The sequence below is a fragment of the Lissotriton vulgaris genome, chromosome 10 (assembly GCF_964263255.1).
Source record: "Lissotriton vulgaris chromosome 10, aLisVul1.2, whole genome shotgun sequence".
Taxonomy (NCBI): domain Eukaryota; kingdom Metazoa; phylum Chordata; class Amphibia; order Caudata; family Salamandridae; genus Lissotriton; species Lissotriton vulgaris.
In genome coordinates, this window is record NC_141698.1 from 768,929,991 (window position 1) to 768,954,132 (window position 24,142).

Consider the following 24,142-nt stretch of genomic DNA (forward strand, 5'->3'; position numbering starts at 1 on the left):
CAAGGGGGCAACCCTCCTTGGAGACATCATGTACGGAGTTATCCTTCTGAAGGAAATAGTGATTTTCTCCGACGACTGCATCGTCGACGGTACTGTGGTCGATGAATATGGTGAAGATGCAGGTAAGCTTGTCTTCAATGTCGTCAACTGAAGAGTCACCGTCGACTAACGAATTGCCGACGATGAGATGGGAGTCGTCGACACTGTCGTTGACGTGACCTTCGACGATCCTGCACTCGTCGTCATGGTTGTCATCATCGAAGCACTCGTCTGCGTCATCGTCCTCACCGTCGACGAAGTCTTTGTCGCCGCTGCCGTCGTCTATATCCCCGTTGACATTCTTGTCGACGTCGCTGTCACCATAGTCGACGATCCTGTCGACGTCGCCTGTATCGTCGACGGTACCACTTTAGACATCTTGGATTTCGCCGCCTTAGTCGACGGAGGCTTTTGTAGCGCCGTCGAGTACTTGTAGCTTTTCTCTGACTTCACAGATGACAGAGAAGATGGGTTCTTGAAAGCTGTAGCAGCCTTCAACACTCCTGAAGGCATAGATGGTCCTTCCCTCTCCTTTGCAGTGTGGTGAGGAGATTTTACAGGACTTTGGCACTCATGGGGGTCTTTTTTGAGGCCTTAGCTGGACGCTCCACAGAAGGTGAGGGGGAAACCCTACCCCTCTTGATTGACCTTCTGGATGATGTAGCTGAAGATGAATCCTCACTGTCGCTTGACACCGTCTCTTTCCTGGACTTCAATTTCTGGAGCCAAGTGAGGAGATGAATTGCGATTCTCCTATTAACATGACCAGAGAATCTGGATTTCATTAAAGACACGGAGGCTGACATTATGCATTATCCTTTAATAGCAACTCACACAGCCGCACTACATCACAAAGGATAAAGTTCTAGAGTCATAACAAAGGATGTATCTAGGAGATGATCTGCCTCTTTTAAAAGCGGCTCGCCAGCAGATAAGTCACTACTTTCTTTCTCTCTCATATCTTTACTTGATACGCTATTTTATGGCAATTTTCTTGTATTATTTAAGCTATTTTGGGCTTATATCTTTATCTAATGCCTTTTTCATATTGTGTTGAGGGGGTACGCTAATGTCGTTTTGCTAATTTTAATTGTTGAATTGTTATGTAGTTTTTAATCCTATTGCGCCCTGCCCCTTCCAGGGACGTACTTGTTATCACCCGGGTGGCGCTGGTTCTACCTCCCCCACCCCCCCCCCCCTCCATGGACTTCCAATTTATGGTCGTCCTTCGCTCTCCCTCACACCCTTCTCCTGTCTGACCCCGCAGCGTCCCCTTCGCTGCCCGCCTCTCACCCGTCTGAGACTTCGCCTTTCCAACTGCTTTCTCGGCACTTTCGCCTTCCCGACTGCTTTGCTTCCTTTTCTCCGGTTTCCCGGAGCAAGCGCCGCTTGGAGGAAGGCACCTTAGCAACGCCCGCGTTGCGTGCCTTTCCTCCCAAGCGACTTTCCTCTCCCCGGCGGCTGAGCTCGAGCACTCCTCGGCAATTTTGCCAGTTGCTCCGCTCCAGCCGCCGGAGAGACTTCCACACATTGCGCTAGTGCTACAAACGCTATAAACATCCCCCAAGGCTCTTTTAATCCATACTAAAGCCGGATTAACAGTACTTAAACCGGATTGACTGCCCTTACATGCTGTAACTGCCCTTTCATGCTTAAACCCCCCCCTTTACCCTGTGATATATTCCCTGATTAGATTTACACGTCCCTTATAAATAGATTTACCCCTTACAAACCAAAAAAAAAAAAACAATACCTAAAAAAGAAGTGGTGATAGAGGAAGGAGGAGATAAAGAGGAGAAGTTGCTACTCTACCTGCTAATACCCTCTTCTGACCCTACTACACCATGTCTGACATGGATTCCGACGACGCCACGGCTAGTTCACCGGCCCCCCTTGACAACTCCCTCAAAAAATTCCTTCAGCAGGAAATTAAAGCATGTATGATGTCTTCTCTTAAAGAAGTTATGCTCTCCAAAAGACCGTGTGATCCTCAGGATCCTCCCCTACACGGTAAGAGACCCAAAAAGACCAAACATTGCGATGGGTGGCCATCGCGCCCCACTTGAACCTGATGTCCCTCGGGACACTACCCTGATCGGTGCCCATGGCGGCACAAATGTGTATGGTGTCCCTCGCGACACACTTTGGGATAGTGCTAACGAAAAAAGGAAGAATGTTGGTCTTGACTCCTCCTCATCCTCCTTTGATGATAATGCCTCCAAAAACCTTTCAGACGAATTCGTCTTCGACCTGGATGAGGTCCACCATGACTTTAACTCCCAACCTGACCCGGAACCCTCCTCTAAGAATATTATTCTCAATCCTGTCGGAGAGGAGATGTTCTCTCCCCTGAACATCTCTCACCCCAACAGTTCTAAATGGTTCCCGCAGGATCATGTTTCTAAATTCGTTTCTCGTTGGTTGAGAAACCTTTTAGACAGAAACACCAGGAATACTATGAGCTCTGAATCCCCCAGACCTACCATCGATGAGAGGGTTTGTCAAACCCCCAACCTAGATCCTAGTCTTATCAAATTCTTGTTTAAATTAGGGCGAGACCCCAGAAAAGGATTGGAAAGAGCCCTTAAAGGCTGCCAAGACCGCCTCCTGGACGTCTTGGGACCCCTTGTTAGGATCCTCGATATGGCCGAGCAATCCCACCTCTCCTCCACACCCTTAAATACTGATCTTGTCCGAGGATGGAGCCAGAGGGCCATCGTCCTCCTTGGTAATGCCAACTCGAGCTTAAATATTGAACGAAGAAGGTCCATTTTGAACAAGATTGACCCTAAATTAGGTGATATGGCTGAAAAAGAGCCCTCCCAAAACCCCAGGGGCCTCCTCTTCGGAGAGGACATTATCAAAGAAATTGGCAAATACGTTTCCACCTTCACCGCCCTCGACAGAGCCCAAAGTAACCTGAGGCGGGTGTTCAACAACAACCTTTTTGGCCAGGCCGGTAGAAGGGGTCGCTCTTCCGGCCGAGGCAACCAACGACCCTATTCATCCTTCAGAGGAACAGGCAGGGGCTTCTACCCCCCTAGACAACCCTTCTTTCCCCAGAGAGGAAGAGGCCCGAGAAACCGCGGCTCAAGAGGTCGAGGTACTCCCAACACCTCCAACTCTACAAGTAAGTACTACTCCTTCTTCTACCCCTCCCATAGTAGGGGGCAGGCTAAAACAGTTTTATCATGTTTGGGATTCAATTACCCAAGACCCATGGGTTTTAGAGACCGTCATGGGTTTCAAGATAGATTTCTTACAGATTCCCGTCCAGTCACACTTACCCCGCCCCTTTGTCCTCTCAGAAGATCAAGAAAAGATCGTGGAGGAAGAAATCGCTTCCATGCTCAAAAAGGACGCAATAGTGAAGGTTCCCTGGTCCGATGCCAGATTCATAAGCACACTGTTTCTCGTTCAGAAAAAGGACAAGGGTTGGAGACCCGTAATAAACCTTCGAGAAGTCAACAAATTCCTAGTTTATCGCCATTTCAAAATGGAGGGTATCCACCTCCTGAGGGATCTCCTTCTGGAAGGGGACTGGATGGCCAAGTTAGACCTGAAATACGCTTACTTCGCGATTCCCATGTACAAGGAACATCAACCCTTCCTTCAATTTGCTTGGAAGGAACATCTCTACCAGTTCCAAGCTCTTCCCTTCGGCCTCTCTTCTGCCCCTTGGTGCTTTACCAAGATCATGAAGTGTGTCGTTACAATTCTAAGAGAGAGAGGTATCCGCCTCATCATTTACTTGGACGATATTCTTATCATGTCCCAATCCCATTCAGACCTCCTAAGAGATCTAGAAACCTCCATGAACCTGTTAGAGAGCCTAGGGTTCATCATCAACAGAGACAAATCCATCCTCTCTCCCTGCAGAACTATAGAATTCCTCGGCTTCACTCTAGACACCACAAAATGTCTCCTCCTTCTTCCGGCCAAGAAGATTGCCAAGATCCGGAAGGAAATCAGGTCCGTTCTGAAACAAGAGTCTTTAACTCTCCGCGAACTAGCCAGACTTCTTGGGCTCCTTTCTTCTTCCATCCAGGCTATTTTTCCCGGCCCTCTGAACTACCGTGCACTTCAGAGAATAAAGAGGAATGCTCTCAATTCAGGTCTGTGGTATGGGGACCTTGTCTCTCTGGATCCGGATGCGAGAACAGAGCTCTTTTGGTGGCTGGAGAACTTAGACGCCTGGAACGGCAAAGCTATCTTCGGCTCATCCCCGGATTTTGTCCTAGAATCAGACGCCAGTCTTCATGGCTGGGGTGCTCGTTTGGGGGACCAGGACACCGGTGGGGTTTGGACCCTATCGGAATCCTCCCAACACATAAATTTTCTGGAATTAACGGCTGGCTTATACGCTCTTATGAGCTTCAAACACTCCATCCAAGGGAGGTCCGTTGTTCTGAAGATGGACAACGTTTCCGCTGTGGCCTATATCAATCGCCTTGGAGGGACGAGATCTGCGGATCTCTCCAATCTTGCAAGGAGACTTTGGATGTTCTGTCTGGAACACAAAATCTCCCTCAGGGCGGAATATCTTCCCGGGAAATCGAACATTTCAGCAGACTGGAATTCGAGATTCCTTATAGACTTCTCGGACTGGAAACTCGATGTGAACGTCTTCAATTCCCTCTCCCACTTTTGGGGTCCCATGGACGTGGATCTATTCGCCAGCAGGCTTACCTTCCAACTTCCCAACTACTTCAGTTGGATGCCAGACCCGGGCGCTCTTGCTGTGAACGCGTTTCTCCAACCCTGGTCCCACTTCCTGGGTTATGCCTTTCCTCCTTTCGCCATGATTCAGAGAGTCCTTCAGAAGGTCAGATCGGATCAATGCTCCCTGATCCTAATAACTCCCTCTTGCGGTCCCGGAGAGTCTATGTAGAAAAGGTGCGGCAGATCTTGCAGTCTGCAGCCTTATGATCCGGATACAGGCAATATATACAGTCCTTATGCCTGTCCTCCACATACAGCCTTTTCTTGCCACAGGTGGAACATGACTTCTTCTCCTTGTCAGACATTTCAGAAGAAATACCTAACAATCCTGAAGAAAAAACTGAAGAAAAACCTCAAAAGAGTATAAAATGAGCAGAGCTCATAGACTCCCTAAACACAACGTGCGGTAGAAAATCGGAGACTCTGAGGTTCCTTCAAGAGGGTTCTATGGGGTGAGGCTCTTCTGATTGGCTAATGCTTAGTTTGGTCTCTTTTACAAAAAGAGGCGGATATGCTACAAAAGGGAATGAGGCCTAGGCCTTTTTCTTTCTCTTTTGTATCCACTGCTATGTTATTTTTGTTACCGAGGCTCCCATTCCGACGACTGAGAATGATACAAAAGCATGGAAATCTATGAAAGTTCCAATACTAGGGCAATACATGTTCTACTTAAAGGTAAACAAAATCTGAAAATTCCAGTCACTATCCATTGTTAGTTGCACCTTGCCGAGAACAACTTTAACCATCACTTCCACCCAACAGAGTGTTTCTTTTTTAAGAGTGATTTTTTTTTTTTTTTTTTTTTTTTTTTTACTATTCTACATTCTCATCTACATAATCAGGTATTTTCTTGTATTTTTTTCCTACAAGTAAGCAGATAGTTGGTCCAGTTTTCAGCAAACCTTCCCTGGCTTTAAAAACTTTGTTTGCAAGCCGACTACCCCAAAATGCATGTGCAATATAAAAAACAAAGGTTAACACGTAAAACGGACCAATGTTAGTGTTCTGGTTGCAGACTATTCAGGATTTGGCCATGTGGTATATAGCCTCACCAGAACGTTTAAATGGCAGTCTAGCGTAACTTTATTCTCTCAACCTACAAGTGCTCACTCAAACATTTGACATACCTGAAACTGTGTAAGACCATGTACAAATCATGCATATCATAAGCTAATTATACTGTCTACAGTACGGGTTGAACAGCTTCGACAAAATGGTACTTTTGTTTAAAAAAAAATGTTCCTATAATATTAGAAAGTTCTAATGAAATTCTGTCATTCTACTGCTCCTGCTCACAGAATATACTCGTAATTGGGCTATGAGTAAATGAGATGGGTATACGCTTTTGTTGCTTTTATTGAACAAAGTACATGATTTAAGAACCCATGCTTCACAGAGACCTCCTTATCTTCCCAGAGCCAGGTAGACCATAATATCTCTTTCCTCCCCTTTTGTGCTCTGCTTCAAAGTTATGCTGTAATGTCACCTAGGGACTCTTTTATTCATGCATAACAGATCTTTTCACCATCACTTCTGTTTTAATCTATTGTGTCTATCCATGTATCTCTACCGTTCTTCACCAACCCTACTGGACACACTATTTTGTTTAGCTGCATCTTTCCTACCTAGGGTCTTCTCTGAGGATGGGGCAAGACTCCAAATTGGTGGTAGACAGCGCAAAACGTAATTCCTTAACTGCCAAGTATCCTTAACTAGGCTTCTACTTCTTCCTTCCACGACTGCCACATTCAGTTGTGGTCGCCTCGTCCAGTAGGTTACTTGTTCTACTCTTACCTGTTGGTGTCCAAAGTTCTCCTGTATGGCTCTGCTCAATGATGTTTGTTTCCCCTATGACCTGGTTTAATCTCATTTGCCAGCAGTTGCACTCAATTTAATGCAACATGACTTCACCCTATACCGATCCACATACACCCCGTTGTTTTGCCTTCCTCTATTTAATCTTTACTGTGCAATCTTATTCTGTGGGGTCTACTGCATGTACACTCCTCTTCCTGGGTTGTTCCAGCGTATGATTGCTCATTTCCATCTGCCTTTTTCAACTTTCTACCAGGTGTGCTCCTGACCGCTCCCCTCCTTGAATTTCTCCTCTAGCTTTTTTTATATTGGTCCCTACAGTCTCAGAATCCACTTTTTAAGTCTAGTTTTACAGTGCAGCTCTCTGAAGACTTATGGTTATTAATTCTGTATAAACTACATAGTGGGCCTTGCTTTCACCCAAGAGGTATTCTTTTTCACCTCGTGCTCTTGTCTGTCTGTTTGGTGTATCATCCTCTTTTGGAGTGTGTGCATTGTAACACATAATAGATTTTGTATGTCCCAAAAGTACACTGAATTATCACACATTAAAATAATGTATTTCATATGATTATTACATACGGAAAGCAATGTTCTTTATTTGTTTCCCAGGAAGCAGTCTTTCTTTAATGTTTTAGTCAGGACTTATTTGTATTTTTCTTGTTTTCTGTTCTTTTCCCTGTGTCTTTCTAGTCGCTTTCATGTGTTTCCTGGTGTTTCTCTTGTATGACTTCCCATTGGTTCCTACATCTGTCCCTTAATCATTATTCTTCCGCCTCAGTTTTAATGTTAAACCAAAGTCAATAAGTCTGGCTTTTGTGTGTATGTGTGTGTGTGTGTGTATACGTGTGTGTGTATACATACATACACACACACACACACACATACACACTTTCTGCATGGTACCACGTTAAACCTAGGCCTATTGGCTTTGCCAACGCTTGATTCTCCTTTGGGTATCTGCTCCTCGCATCCTTCTATACCCTTAACTATTTTTCTGCTCTGATGTTGTTCCTGTTTTTTCGCCTGCTATCAGTTAACCCCTGCCGCCTTTCTCCGGTCCATATTGTGTAGTTCTCTCCAAAGATAAAAAAATACCTCACTTTCACTCTGCAATCTTATTAATTGCAAGGTTTTCGTATGGCCCTGAATCACATTTCTTTTGTAAGTAGTCTCAAGCAGTCTGCTCTGTTTTCTCATTGAGACAGCCCTGCTCCCCTGTGCCTGACCCCAAAATATGGGGCTTCCTATACCCGGTTTTTACACCTCTGTTTTGGTGTCTCTCTCTCTTAAGAGGCCATCTGACTAGGGTGACCAGAATTTTAAGTCCAAAAAACGAGACATTTCCTAAAAATAGAAGGACTACAATTTTACTTCAACCGAGCGCACAGAATGACCGTTCTCCTTAGCAGAGAATTATAGAAGAGGAACTAAGAACATACATCAAATGCCATTTTTAAAGCCAGTTGCACAAAGAACAATTGATGGACAGAATGCAGAACAGTGTCATACATTCACCCCAGTACAGAGATCTGGACCTAAATCCATTGTGTTTTTTGCCCCCTTGTTTCTTTTGCATATGTCTCCGCAAGCGGGAAGGGTGTGCAATTCACTGTGCAATTCAATTTTATTATGATTTAGAATTCCAAAGAATTCCACATAAAATACATAATTAAAACATCATTCTGTACATATGAAAGTTCATTTGTAAAATTACAGGTACAATTCTAAAAACTCATACAGTTAAAAAAAAGCACTATTTTCTTCACTAGTGTATACTCTACAAAGGCCAACTTCATTTCAATGCAGATGACTTTACACTGTAAACAGACTTCTTTCAGCTAGAGAAGGTTAGAAAAGGTACACAGAAGAATAAAAATACACAGGCGAAAAAAATATGGTTATAATCCAATATATGCATAACAAGCTACTTGCATACTTAAAAAGTTTCCTTTACAGTAATGATCCCGATTAAGACTAGTAGCAGAAGATTTTTATACGGGGCGTTCTTTACCCACCCATGAATAAGTAGAAGCCAAAGTATCTGCTAAAGTGCACACAGAGAGAGCGAAGGCAACTAACATATCCAACTAAAGTGCAAGTGCTTTCCCAACCCCCCCTAACTGCAGTGTTAATAGTCTAACATAATAATATTATATGCAGTCACATTATTTCAACATAAACCAAACATAATACGGATCTTATATACCAAAGTTACAAAAGATATCAGTATTTTGCCCCATGGATAACTGGCGGCAAAAGTATATCGTAAAGTGCACGTAGGAAAGACAAGACCAACTAACGTATCAAGCTAAAGTGCGAGTGCTTTCCCAGCTCCCCCTAGCAGCAGTGTTGATGGTCTAACATAGTAATATTATATACACTCAGATCATATTTAAAATATTTCATTCTTAATATATATTTGAAAATTCTTTAAAGAAACGAAAAATGTTAAAACACATCCGTTCAGATGGGGGGGACAGAAGACCATTACGGGCCTGTTCTGCTGTAGAGATATTATACTTTAAGAAACGAATCCTTAAATATCTACGTCTTATTGAATGGAGTGCTGGGCACACAAACAAAACATGATTCAGATCTTGTATACCATAGTTACATAGATGACAATATATTTCATTTTTGGGAATACCCTCCCAGGAACCTGTTACGATTCTTTGAGGTAATAAGTTCATTCTTAGTAACAAAATCACCCTACGTACTCAGTGTTCCAAGTTCCATAAAACATACGGCTGGGGATTTTTTACTATGGAACACCCAGTAAAACAGTCCATCCTTCCATTCAATGCGCATAGTTTCAGGTCTCTTTCACGAGAACCCACATATATTGTCTTCTTGATTATCTATTTTAAAGACGTTTAACATAATGTCGCTACCCCGTCCATATCTAAACCAAACATGGTTAATGCCTTTACATAATTTCTAAAAATAACACTTTTCCCCAACATATTTTCAAATATTTCCTTGTACAATGCTGCCCTTATTAAATTTTCGCATCCATTTACTAAGGCATTACACCATCTTAAACAGGCGGCCATAGAAACCACGAATGTAGAGAGGAGACCAAATTCGAGCCTAAGTGCAGCGATCGGCGCAGCATAATTCAGGTTACATATTTGGCGCCAGATCTTTGCTTCCACTTTCTCAAATTTGGCCCACTCACTAGCATCTATTGTTTCGCTTGCATAATTCAAAGTCGGTGAAATCTTTATTTTATAGACTGAAATAACATGTGAGAAATGTCTTTTCCCACATTGAATATACAGGCGATTAATTGCAGCTGCTTGTGAAATCTCTTTACCTTTACAGTGGTCCATGTGTCTGGTAGCAAAACACCTGTTGGTAAATATTTTTTCAAGATAAGGATAGGATGTTACTACTTCCAGTTTTTCCTTTCCCAGAAACCAATTCAAATGTTTTCTAACCTTACATCTGTGGTAGCTAAAAATCATCACTTTACTCTTTAAAATATTTATTTTTAAAAAATATTCTTCTGTGTACCTAACCAGCTCAGTCAAACGTCTTTGCAGCCCAATCGCTGTTAAGTCCATTACTATCAAAATAGAGATGTGGGTGGTGCACTGCTATGTTAAGGATATAAACTGTTGGTTCAGTTTATTTCGAAAGTTCAAAAGCTTAGGGTGCTCTCGTGGGTGGTGTTTCCGTCAAAACACGTGAATTAATACAAACAAGTCGTGTACGCACAGAGTGCTAATACATCCCCAAGTGAGGCACACCGTACATGATCATATCCATGATTCAAAAATGCTTGTTCAAAGTATGATTTTATTTTCTTGAAACAATGTTGATTGAAAGATAATTCGACGATATTAATTTCATATCATTTCAATGTTGAACTCATTAAGGTTGCCATGATGCGATTGAACTACTCCAATGCATTTTTCGGGCGGAAAGCCCTTTTTTACAGAGAGCTGAAAGGAAGACAGGCGAAAATAAGGAGTCGCAGTGGTACGGGCGTGCTTTATAATGTGTAAAAGGTGCTCGTTGTTGGGGATGATAAATGTGGGATGATGCCGGAATGTGATCTATACTATGGTGATGAGGGGCGTGAACGGGTTTGAGGCAACATGCAGGACGTGCATAGTTTTTAAAATATTAGCCAAGTGAAAGGCGCGATTTGCGAAAGTACAAGCGCTTACGCATCAAGCTGCAGGAGATTTGTGGGATAAAACTTACTTAGTATCGATGATGGTGGCAGCCGCTACCTCAACGAGTCTGGGCAAACGCGCAGCGTTGTGACGATTACTGAAGGGTGTGTTGTGAGATTTGAAGATCGCGCGGGGTGGAAAAATGAACGAAGGACTACGGTGTGGGTGGGGATAGCAGAATCGAAGTGGCGCCATGTTATAGCGGTGTTAGTGAGCCACTGTGGGAGGGTAAAAGGAATAGAGATTGGCAGGAGTCACAGGGGTAAAGGGTTCAAAGAGCAATGCAGATCATATATACAAGTATATACAATAATATTACAGATAACAACTATATTCAGTGCGGTCATTTAGACCGAATGGTTTAAGAGTCTGTAGACGGTAAGTCCATTCAAGTTCTCTTCTGAGTAGGGTCTTTCGGTTATCCACACCTTCTTTGGGGGTGATGGTTTCCAAGATGATGAATTGGAGTTGCGCAATCGTGTGGCGAGCTTCGAGAAAGTGTGTGGCAATGTTTGATTTCTCCTGTTTAAGACGTATGTTTGATTTATGCTCATTCAAACGCGTTTTAATTTTGCGTTCAGTTTTGCCAACGTATAATTTACCACAAGGGCATTTTAAAGCATAAATTAGGTTGGCCGAGTCACAGGTAGCATTGACTTGAAGTTGGATTGCATGTCCCTTCATAGGGTGTCTGATGGTGTTGCCCTTAATTATGCAGTTGCAGTGATTACAATTAAATGCTGCGTGTCAAACGCATAGTGTCTGATGAACAAATCTATCACCAACGCATTAAGGAAATGCAAGAACGATTTTTGGATAGAGGATATGCTGAACAAATCATCAAGGAAGCTCAAACTCAAGTGTCTAAAATCACCAGACAAGAAAGTTTGATTAGAACTCCCAAAAACACGGAACAACGTATGGTACTTGTCTCCAAATACTCGACAGCGAGCCTGGCCTACACAAGAATCATGCTCCAACACTGGCCCATACTACAAATGGAACCCGATTTCGGGACATGTTTCAAAGTCCTCCTTTGTTCGCATACACCAGGAACAAAAGCATCAAAGAAATCCTCTCCAAACCCACTCCTACGCCCAAACCGTACAAAGGTACCCAACCTTGCTTTAATTGTAATCACTGCAACTGCATAATTAAGGGCAACACCATCAGACACCCTATGAAGGGACATGCAATCCAACTTCAAGTCAATGCTACCTGTGACTCGGCCAACCTAATTTATGCTTTAAAATGCCCTTGTGGTAAATTATACGTCGGCAAAACTGAACGCAAAATTAAAACGCGTTTGAATGAGCATATATCAAACATACGTCTTAAACAGGAGAAATCAAACATTGCCACACACTTTCTCGAAGCTCGCCACACGATTGCGCAACTCCAATTCATCATCTTGGAAACCATCACCCCCAAAGAAGGTGTGGATAACCGAAAGACCCTACTCAGAAGAGAACTTGAATGGACTTACCGTCTACAGACTCTTAAACCATTCGGTCTAAATGACCGCACTGAATATAGTTGTTATCTGTAATATTATTGTATATACTTGTACATATGCTCTGCATTGCTCTTTGAACCCTTTACCCCTGTGACTCCTGCCAATCTCTATTCCTTTTACCCTCCCACAGTGGCTCACTAACACCGCTATAACATGGCGCCACTTCGATTCTGCTATCCCCACCCACACCGTAGTCCTTCGTTCATTTTTCCACCCCGCGCGATCTTCAAATCTCACAACACACCCTTCAGTAATCGTCACAACGCTGCGCGTTTGCCCAGACTCGTTGAGGTAGCGGCTGCCACCATCATCGATACTAAGTAAGTTTTATCCCACAAATCTCCTGCAGCTTGATGCAAATCGCGCCTTTCACTTGGCTAATATTTTAAAAACTATGCACGTCCTGCATGTTGCCTCAAACCCGTTCACGCCCCTCATCACCATAGTATAGTTCACATTCCGGCATCATCCCACATTTATCATCCCCAACAACGAGCACCTTTTACACATTATAAAGCACGCCCGTACCACTGCGACTCCTTATTTTCGCCTGTCTTCCTTTCAGCTCTCCGTGAAAAAGGGCTTTCCGCCCGAAATGCATTGGAGTAGTTCAATCGCATCATGGCAACCTTAATGAGTTCAACATTGGAATGATATGAAATTAATATCGTCGAATTATCTTTCAATCAACATTGTTTCAAGAAAATAAAATCCTACTTTGAACAATCATTTTTGAATCATGGATATGATCATGTACGGTGTGCCTCACTTGGGGATGTATTAGCACTCTGTGCGTACACGACTTGTTTGTAAGTCCATTACTATTGCATAGTCTGCATCTAACAGACAACTCAGTTTTAGGTTATCTACTTGGGGAGGGTCCCCTTTACTATGCCCTACCCGGCTTGGCAAATCATTAATGTAAATAGAAAAGAGTAAAGGGGCCAGGAGGCACCCCTGCTTCAACACATTGTGTGTGCATATTTTCTTTGAAAGGCCCTGTATCCCCCCCAACAGAACTTTTGTCCACGTCGAAGAATGGAGTGCAATTATTAGTCTTAGAAGATTCCCAAGGATCCCCATTGTTACTAAGGAAGGGTGTGCCCAGTCGTGGGTCCTGTGCTCACTACACCACTGGATTCAAGCTAGCCTGGCTGATTAAGGGCGATGCCCTGAAACTGGTACCAGGATGCTTGTTTCCGGTCCAGGGAGGACCTGGTTTGGCAGTTCAGACTGAACTGTTCCCATAAGGAAAAGGGTCAAGACTGATTTGTATATGGCTGGGTCCAAACTGGGGTGGGGTGGGGTGGTGAGCAAAAGAATTATGGATTAAACCCAAATCTTTGTGACTGGGGGAAAATGTTTGCATTGTCCAGCATTCTGTCCATCAATTGTTTCTTTTGTATTTTTAAAGCCAGTAGCATGCCTGTTCATTAAATTGCTTTCTTATAACAGCTGCTAACTATCCCTGCTTTCCAAAACAGAAAACAGATACCTCCCACCCTTTTCTGTCAACCCTCTATAAAAACCGGGACATGAGCTATATTTGCTGAAATTTGCCGGGATAGCTGGTGAAACCGGGACGCCTGGTTACCCTACATCTGGCAAATCTTGTGTACAACCCTGTAACTTTTCTGTCTGGACTCACTAGAAGGATCGCCATTTATGGAGACCTTCCCGTTTACCAACGTGCTCTTCTGGCTCTTTAAATGTTTTAGGTCGACCTCGGTCTCCGCGTAAGCTTCTCCTTGACCTCCCTCTACGGCTCCACTCTCTCCCAACTCCAGCGTGCCCCCTCCGCCCCGAAAGTTTGGGAACTCCTCATTTAGTAGTCCCGTGTTCCTTCCTTAGGATTTGCGTTTCCTCGAGATGACCCTCCGTCGTCTCTTCAGCTTCTGTTTCACCCTTGCCCTGTTCTCTCCTCCCCCTCTCTTCTCCGTGTGACCCCCCTAACCCTCACCACACACAACCGGCCCCCACCTCTAGAGTCAGCTTGTCTTGGGATATCCTCAGTTAACGCTATTCCTCGGGGGAGGGGGGCGCAGGGGGTGCTCCTCATTAAATGTCTCAGCCGTTGCGACTCACTATCCCTTGTCCTTGTACCACTTCTCATCACTCCTCCCGCTCTTGGAAATATCCATTTAGCTGCCTTCTCTCTTTCTTCCGGGTCTACCTCTGCCACTCCGCATGCTCGCGCGACCCTGGGGCTGCTCTCTTCAGCTCAGTCTGACACCTCTCCTTGGCTACCCACTATCTATTTTCCCAGCATCGCACCATTACTACTTCTGCACCCATTGGGGTATCTTCCATAAACGCCTCCTCGGTGACCCTCGGTCTCCTCCTGGCAGGCGCTGGCTGGTCTGCTCTGTTTCTCCTGCCTGTGCGCGCTGCTCTCCCCTCCCCCCTCACTTCATTTCCAGGCTCTGGCGAGATGCCAAGTGTAAAGGGGTTGCCATGGCAACCCCGGGAATGGTTGTGCTCGGGCACCAGCAGACGTCAATTTTTGTTGTGCTCCTTAATAAATAAAATTGCGTCTCCGGAACATTACAGCCGCTGGTCCCTGCCTCGCAGTCAGCCGGCCAGGGTCCCTGCCTCCACATTTCGCATTTTAATGTGTGCTCATAAATGTCTTTCCATGATCCATTAAGGTGCGTGGCGACGGGTCTGTGGCCGGGCAAGGCTCGTTCCCGTCCCTCCTTTTGTTACCTGGTGTTGTGTGCACGGCTTGGGTCGGCGACTGGCAGCGTGGTAAACATTCAGGAACCAAAAGCAGCCAGAAATGTACGTGGCGATGTATTGGAAAAGGTGTCTGTTATTGTGTGCGCCCCGGCTCTTTGTGCGGGAGGCAGAGAGGTTTCTGCAAGCGAGCCGGTGTGAGCTGCTTCTCGTGGCTGGGGGCCATCTAGGTGCCGAGCGAACGTGAGCCGCGTCACATAAAAAAAACACAAGATAGGTTCGTGTGTGTGCATGAAAAAACAAAACCTACCGGCGACCGACGGGCCGCGGCGACCTTCTGAGGGAGGAAAAGCTTATGGCGGGGAACAAAGCTCTGCAGTGTCCGGTGAGCGGCCGGCGCCGCACACGACGGGTCCCTACTCCTGGGTAGAAAGGGTTGTTTGCATGAACTCTGCTGTATGTCGAGGCTGCCGTGTGACCGCCGGTGGGTGCGCATGCATTGTCCCGGTGTAAATCTGACCCCAGAAGGACCGCTCTACCGTAGTGTTTGGCTACTCTCCACCTACCTCAGTGGGTGCTGCATGAGAGGCGGGGCTAGCGTTTGGAAGGGGAAGGGGGGGCAGGTGTCCGCGGAAAACCTGTTAACGACCAATTATATCGCTTTACTTTCCAGGTCTGTCTGCGAAGCAAACATGCATCGAACCACCAGGATCAAAATCACGGAGCTGAATCCGCATCTGATGTGCGTGCTGTGCGGCGGGTACTTCATAGACGCCACTACCATCATCGAGTGCCTTCATTCCTGTGAGTACCCGGCCTCTGCCTTTATTGCAATAACCGTCGCTGCCTGTGTACACCCGCGGGGGACCTTCCGCCCCCGCCTTTATTTACATAACGACCTTTACCCAGTGCCTACATCCCTGTGACACCGCGGGCTTCCCACCCTCTTTGTAATAAGGTCCATAATGGATTGAATACTCCGTCAATATCGCTAGCCTACATCCGCTGTACGAGATTTTGGTGGTTAGCCGTGCGCCCCTGCGGCCTACACACTCAACCAATAACTACCTATTTCAGTCGAACTCCTCCTTTTAGAAGTATCAAATAACCAACACCTGGTGCTTACACCCGAGTGTACTGGACGCCAACTGCAGGAGCACATGGTTTTCCGACTATCTCCTAGATGGTCTTGTGTGTGCAAACTGAAATGGAATGTGTGGTAGAGTTCCACACACATTTCATAAAACCAGGAGTCTGTTATAAAACCTCATTCAGCAACTAACATATGTTGTGTGTCTTCCTGTGATCTGCCCTGTAATAGTTGCCTATACTTATTTTGGAAAAAGATTCCTGCTATGCACAACGCCGTTTTAATGTAATGCTTTCTTCTGCAGCTCTTTCAAGGAGAGGCACTGAACTAGCTGGGGCGTTGTTTATTAGCGCACACAGTAAACAATTTACTACCCGGACTAAAGTGTTGGTGTTTTTTTTTTCCTTTCAGTTTGTAAAACGTGCATCGTGCGATATTTGGAGACCAGCAAGTATTGTCCAATATGCGATGTCCAGGTTCACAAAACCAGGCCCCTGCTCAACATCAGGTAGGTTGTGCGTTGGCGCTCTTGTTTGGCACATAAAGAGGACATTAAACCTGCCTTGTGTGGGACTAGAGAGTTCTGGCTTCCTGGTGTTGATAACCATTTGTAACCAGGGTCGGACTGAGACAGAAAATAGGCCAAGGCACCAAAATTTAAATGACCCTATTAGTGAATTAGATGCCAAAAAAGTGGCCCATGTTTTAAAATTGTTTTTTTTAGTTTGAGCTTGTTGCGGCAACGTTTTTGCTAATCTAAGTGAAATGAAGGGAGCAGATGGACCATCAAACCTTAAAACAGTCAAAGAAAATGCTCGCACATTGACCTGTCAGACCAGACAATCGGGCACTGCCTGAGTGCTCAATAGGCCTGTCCGGGTCGGAGTCCTGTTCTAACCCAGTTTTAGTTCGAGCCTAGTGGCCGAATTGCTGATTCCCGAATCTAGAGATCTGCGATGTAATCATGGGTTTAAGCGTTTTGGCCACAATTACACAATGGGGGTACTCTCCCTGCAACAGTAAATGTGTGTATTGGAACAAATCTGTGAATATTTGATGGAAATTACATGCAAAATACTCTAATCCTATTGTCACCCCACCGATTCTGTGTCAAGTTGTTCTGAGTTTCTTATCTACTTGAATTTCGGCAAAAATACTTCGGTGCAAGTAAGTCAAAAAACATGTAATGGCTTCAATTAACATCTCGAAGATGAATGCAATCCCTCCGTGGTCCACACTTATCCAGTCCTATTGTTGAAATGTAATAAACATGTTTATTTCCCGCTAAAGCTTGACCCGTCAAGCTTACTGTTTATTGGGTGGTGCTCACATTGTGGAATTTAAACCCCTTTACGTTACAAGACCACATTTTAAGTGTGCATTACTGAGCTCTGCAATGTGCTTATCGTGCATATTAAAATGCGGTTCAATGAGTATAACTATTGCTGCCTGCTCCTAATGGGGCATTCAGGGGCTGTTCATGTCTGGTCTTTTAAGAACCTTGGTACAGTGCCTTTGCACTGGACGAAACGTTTACTAGATGTGTGATTACAGTAAATTGGATGCGTATATGAATATTTATCGCGACGTAATTGATCTTATGCCCTTGTGACCATGTCTGTTTCAAATGTATGTGATTAAATATACCTGCATCTGCTCGAGGGCTGGGACTTCGTAATTGATTGACATTTTTTCCCTTGCCAGGGCCGACAAAACTCTCCAAGACATTGTGTACAAGTTGGTTCCAGGTCTTTTTAAAAGTAAGTGACAGGTTGTTTTGAATCCAAGTTTTGTCTGCATGTGAAGTCTGCTGTTTTTGAGGAGTTTAATGCCGAGGTGTTTTCCTCCTGTAGATGAAATGAAAAGAAGACGGGATTTCTATGCAGCTCACCCTTCGGCGGACGGTAAACGTTGTTTCTTTTGTGCCACAACGCTAAGCTTACGTTGCCTACTCGGTTATCTGAATTCAGTGAAAAGCACAGCTTGACATGAAATCTAGTATCATTTAAAAATGCATGCAGATGTAATTCTCCCCGTTAAATCTTGCTGCTAGAGCTTAGTAATACTGTCTAAAATGTGGGGATGTAGTCGGGACTGTCAGCTATGTAAACTGAGGTGAAGTCTGGGGGTGTGATTCCTTTGTTAAAATGGCTTGAGGCCTACAGCGCAGAGAACGAGGTCTTGGCTTGGAGCCAGGCACTTGAGAACATGAGAAGTTCACTTTATAGAGTCTTGTCTGTTTCCTCCTGTCTCAGTTGCTAACGGGTCTAACGAAGACCGGGGCGAAGTTGCCGATGAAGACAAACGAATAATAACCGATGATGAGATCATAAGCCTCTCCATTGAGTTCTTTGACCAGAATAGGCAAGTACAGCGATGTACCTGAATTAAACTTGCAATTCATGTAATAATTCGTTTGGGGTCATCCTTTCAACAACGCGTATTCTGGTTTTAATGGCATTACATTTTGGACTCTCAAACCTATGGAATGAATGCGGTCTTCACATTGCCTACTTAACTTGTTCTGTCCTTTTCTTTCGTCTCCCACTTTGAATCTGTGCTTCCCAATCACTGCTATTGTTTTTTATTTGTGCTCATATTTTGTTTAAGCTTTTAAATCCTTTTTTACAGTACAAGCCGGCATGAGCGTTAATACGTTGATAAATCGCAATCAATTTAGAATGTGTTTGTATATGGTTCTTTTTCAACAAAAACGGTGCAGTTATCTGATTAACCTTAGTAAGTCACATTACATTGCAGTGGTATTATCTGACCTGCGTAGATAGTGCGTTTTAAAGCATTGTCTGCTAGCTACCGACCTTGCAAATATGCACTTTGAGTGGTTCAAGTAGTTTCTTTACTAAACAAGACCTCTACTGATATTTCTCTTAGATCGGAAGTCGAAGGATACAGCAAAGACCAGGAAAAGTCAAAGGAGGAGGCAAGTATCTGTCCCCCTAGGAATGTTACACAATCCGAAATTGTATGTCAAAAACGTGTTGGCTCCCGTGTATACCCAGCAGCAACGAGTTAGTTTGTTTAATGTCTGTTTATGTTGACTAAACTGATCGGGTTTTAGCGCAAAAGTTAGGACTTACGGTAGTTAAGTGTTCATATATGGCAAAAATGGTATAGTACTAGGAAGGAACAACATGCCAAGGTGGCTCTTTAGCTGTTCATTAGTACTACATTCAAGTGGACTCATGATTTTACCCTTGAACTTGATTTTTCTACTGAATGCATTCTGAGCTTCTTGTACATAGTCCAGTCTTGTTACCTTGTCCTTCGAAGCATTGTCTTCTCTCACCGAGGCGTCTCTTTCAATGCATTATTAGGTGACCGACAAAAGATACCTTCGCTGCCCGGCAGCCATGACTGTCATGCATCTACGAAAGTTTCTACGAACTAAAATGGACATTCCCAGTAGTTTTCAGGTAATCTTCGCACTTGTTTCACAGTCTAGTGGATACTGACTTTACATATGCTGCTCTCGAGATTTACTCACTTCCATCCACTGAATGACTCTTTTCAGGTGGGAAGTGTTACAATTGAGATTTAAAGAGGTTCATGTTAAACTCTGTCGCATTTCTTAAATTGGAAACTTTTCTGATGGGTAAAAGGTGAAATGCAGAAAACTAATAACCGCTCAGACTTTCGGTGTTAAAATACAATTTGTGTGGTGTGTTTTTTCCTGGCAGTAAGTGCAAGCGTTGTCTGTTATTTAATTAAACACTCATTTAAAACGGCAAAATGTTGAATGCTTTTCACCTGCTTCGGACGCACAAGGGCTGTTTGATGGGACTAGTGTTTATTCTAGTTCCTTGGTATTTATTAATAAAATGCATACGGCTGATCTAAATGTATTAATTCTGTTTGGGGTAATATTACAATGGTACCTCTTTCACTGATTGTTCTCCGTTGTGAAGGGTTTGACATTAGTTAAGTAGGCCGTCAAAGTTATGCTGCGTGCTTTATTTTTGTATCGCAGTCCAATTCTCTGAAGTGATGAGGTGGGATCTTTAATGTGCTGTTTGTATTAACATGTTTTGTGGCCCAGACTTGCAATAGAGGTTTCTGAAGGCGAGGAGAGAAGCCACACCATTCAACAACTACCAACCACCACAACATTTTATCGAACTCCATTACATATAAATAGCCTAAGTTTCGAAACTGTCTCTTTGCACAGATCGATGTCATGTACGAAGAGGAGCCGCTGAAAGATTACTACACCCTGATGGACATCGCCTATATCTACACCTGGAGAAGGGTGAGTATCGGGTGGGTGGGTGGGTGTGTGTGTGCGCGCGTGTGTGCGCTCTGTGGCTGTCTGTGTTTGCGTTTGCTTGGATTCGGTATGTGCTTACATTGCACTCTCCTTCCTTTGCAGAACGGGCCTCTTCCCTTGAAGTACCGCGTGCGGCCGAACTGTAAACGGATGAAGCTCAGCCACCCGGCTTTAAACCACATCAGCGGTGAGATGGAGAGTGACTCTGGCAGCGACAAGGCCGGCAGTCCGGCCGGCGCTGTTCCCTCCACGTCGTCCTGTTTGCCAAGTCCGAGCACCCCCGTGCAGTCCCCGCACCCGCAGTTTCCGCATATTTCTAGCACAATGAACGGCACCGGCGGCGCACCAGGAAACGGCCTGCACAGCGCCTTCAGCAACAGGGCACGCACGGCGGCAGTGAACGGCTCCTCGGCAATCTCGTCCGGGTGAAGGGTCGTGAGCCTGCGCATTGGTCGCCAGCCTCTTTCCTAGCTAGCTTCATGCAGTTACAGCTTTATAGATGCTCAAACGTGACTGTCCAACTACGCGCTTACTTGTAGTTCAACAGGACCTTGGCCGTGGAAGACTAGGGAGGTTAATAATGACTGACTCGACTTCTGCTTTTTAAAGAATATGTGTCAGTCAACTGGCAAGAAACACGAAGTCTGACGTGAAAATGCTGAATGGGGGGAGCCGCAGATTCTATCCTTGGATATGCGAGTTTTTTTTTAAGTTTTATTTTTTTTTGCAGTGGATCTATTAGCCGTTTGTTTTCCAGAATGTTTTTGGATTACAATCTTCCTGTTGCTATACTTTTGTGAATACATAAAAAGTACTAGCGTTTTAATCTCGAAACTGTATTAAACAATATGTGAATAGAATTAAACATTCTATGCTGCCATGTCACTGTGAATAGTATATTGTGTTACATCTCGGTTATGTTTCTCCACCTTTTCATCTGGCCAGAACTGATCAAAGGGAATATCAATTTCAATTTTATCAACTCCATGCTTAGAACGCGTTGTTAGTTCCTTTCACTGACTTTTATTTTTTATTTTTTATGATTCGCTTTTTGAAGAATCAGGTGGCATTATGCTTGTTAAAGAATGCCATATTGGTATATAACATAACAGGAAACAGTATTGTATGATATATTTATAAATACTATAAAGAAAATATTGTGTTTCAAGCACTCTAATATGGTTGTTAAATTCTGAAAGATTGTTCAGCCTTTGCAGATGTCACGTCCATAAATGTCTCACATTAGTGATCTGGCAAACGCAGGCTTCTGAGTTGAAGATCTAATTTGTATACAGATGTAAAAAAAATGTAAAGTCGGCCTTGCAGAGGGGTTGTTTTTAAGGGGATACTTTATATTTTATTATAGAACCGTTCACTAATCGTTGAAATATTATGCTCCAATATCGCCAACTGAAAATTCTCAATCAGCATGCAAACAGTTTACTTTTTTGATTAAACGTGTTGACATTATTTTATACTGAGGATCGACAGAAATGTAGAATTTGAAGCCGTGTCTCTCTGCGAAGGCATTTTGTATAAGCTTTTTTTTCTTCAGAGATAGAGTAATAAAACAACGGAAATCAATAATGTATTTAAACATGTACATAACACACGGATTGTCTGTGTTCTTTGTGTTGGTGGCCTGGAAGGGGAGCTATGGTAAGCTTGTGAAGTATTCAACTACATGAAAGGACTGCAAGTCCTGTCGCACTGAAGAGCACAAGACCCTTTCAGCTTATGCTTTGGCCGAGAGCTTTGTGCATCTTCACCACCAGTCAGTTATTCATTTGTGAGGGTATTTATTCTATGATAAAAAATATTGTTTCATGTTTATACGATAAATTGTATAGCTAAACATTTCATTGCCTCCAGTCTGAAAAAGAAGCACAACTCTATTGCTTTGTCTTGCTTATAGTTATTAAATAATTACTTTTGAATATACACGTGTGATATCTGTTCTTGGTGGATTGTCCTGATAAGTATTGACGGAGCTGCTTTTTCCAATTTAAGAGATGTTCTGCCTGTATGGTCACACATAAATGTGAGGTAACCAGATGATCCTCAGAAGTACCATGACGCACGAGAAATCGACTTTTGTTAAATGAACGCATTTTCTATTCTGTAACAGATAAATGGGAATTACTCGTCACTCGGCCATGGCTGTTAGCGGATGGTCCTACGTGCAATTATAAATGTTCTCACCTGTGCACGCTGTTCTGTTTTGATCATTTCTCCACAGGAAAAAATAATAATATAAAACCCACCCTCCAGCACATTTATATGCCTGTTGTGTATTCCTGAAAATTGTTTGCTCATCAGTTCCAGTCTCGCAGAACTTTAAAGGATGGGCTGTAACCGAATAAGCATGTCCAGCATTGAGAGAGTTAACAAAAAACATAAAATGAGCTCCCGGGATACTTCTGATCCATGTCACTCGGAGGGCGGCAGCATCAATAGTTGTACTACTGAGTTAGTGGCTGGAAAAGAATGAAAAAGAAATTCACTGGCTCCTAGATTTGAGACACCTCTGTGTAACCCTTATGTCTCCTGCCCTTGGGCCAAATGGGTGGTCAGATGAGATCGAATCGTGTTCGTCATCTTTGTACCCCGTGGCTCGTCAATTCGCATCACCACATACCCCCATTGAGGAGGAACGTGGGGTTGGGGTGGCACGGCCTCTCTCATTTAACAAGGCTTCTCCATACCAAGCATACATTTTAGTCATCTGTGTCTTGCGCTTGTGTTTAGAGGAAACTGGTCTATGGAGAGTGGGTAGCGCGACAGGCTGGGGGCCCTGCACATGCCACTGGTTAGCGGTAATCCCAATTTTAACAGAGCACTGTCTGCAGACTGGACCTCTTCTTAGAATTCGAATACAGTCATGGGAACAATGAAAGTTCACAATTGATAGACCCAATCCGTCCAGTCAACAATGTATTCCAGATAACGTTCAGTTCATCTGCCTGCCGACTTATTTAACAGATTAAGGTAAACTATATTGCAAACCAAAAAGACTGCAGTGTTTCTTTGTAGAGTGGTATTATGTGGACTTTGCACTTGACTCCAGACCCAAGAACCTGATTCGGCGGATGTACACTTATAAATCATCCATCGAATAAGTGTGGTATTGCACAGCCCCTTAAGGATTCCGAAGAACCGAACACCGGGGAGCCGAATCGTGCTTTACCGTAGCGAGATGTGTAAACAGCAGTCGTGTAAAATCACTGTACACCTTCGCATCAAATGCGTAGAGTTGGGAGGCGTTCTAAAACTCTCCCTACAGAAACCTACTTAAGTGTCTTAAAAAATGGGTGAGATGACAACCTTGAATTCGCTAAATAAATTCAGAATGCAATGTTACTTTTTTTTTTTTAAGATTCCAGATGTCAGTGGACCTTGAAGAAAGAATCGTTTATTCTTTTGATTGAAAGGTGTAACATATCATTAATCAAACGTTTTCCTTGCACTCAGTGAAAGCAGAAGTTTTGACGGTTTACATGCTTCTGATCACGTGTTTTACTTTGCCTGTGATATATATGACCACCGCGTGCAATCTAATGATCATTACGTGTTCGTATGATCCGTAGTTACCATCATACGCCCTGCGCCTTCTCCCGCCTCAACGTATTCCTCTAAAATTACTAGCAGTTTAAGTCGAATATTCGGATGGCAGTCTTTCTTTCTTCGTTTGTTTTTTGCACCAACCAACCACACCTCAATAGTTTATTGCTGCCCCGTTCGACTCGAGCCTCTTCGTAGAGAGCATTGCCAGAAAAAAATGTAAATGCGGAGTTAAGTATAGCATGGTATAT

At 43.9% G+C, this 24,142-nt stretch overlaps 1 protein-coding gene across 2 annotated transcripts in view; it reads left to right on the forward strand.

Annotated features, from left to right (window-relative positions):
- The window catches only part of BMI1 (BMI1 proto-oncogene, polycomb ring finger), a 117,274-nt gene extending 95,007 nt beyond the window's left edge, over positions 1–22,267 (forward strand). Inside the window, exons 6-14 of one of the 2 annotated variants that reach the window (XM_086941680.1) lie at positions 15,629–15,759; positions 16,457–16,553; positions 17,750–17,805; positions 17,899–17,949; positions 18,301–18,409; positions 18,938–18,986; positions 19,381–19,479; positions 20,232–20,312; positions 20,433–22,264. In XM_086941680.1, coding sequence (XP_086797806.1) covers positions 15,629–15,759; positions 16,457–16,553; positions 17,750–17,805; positions 17,899–17,949; positions 18,301–18,409; positions 18,938–18,986; positions 19,381–19,479; positions 20,232–20,312; positions 20,433–20,759 — 1,000 coding nt within the window. In that variant the 3' untranslated portion in view covers positions 20,760–22,264. Of the gene's footprint in view, positions 1–15,628; positions 15,760–16,456; positions 16,554–17,749; positions 17,806–17,898; positions 17,950–18,300; positions 18,410–18,937; positions 18,987–19,380; positions 19,480–20,231; positions 20,313–20,432 lie in introns of both variants that reach the window. The other variant, XM_086941678.1, reaches the window with a different exon arrangement.
- Positions 22,268–24,142: the final 1,875 nt, after the last annotated feature.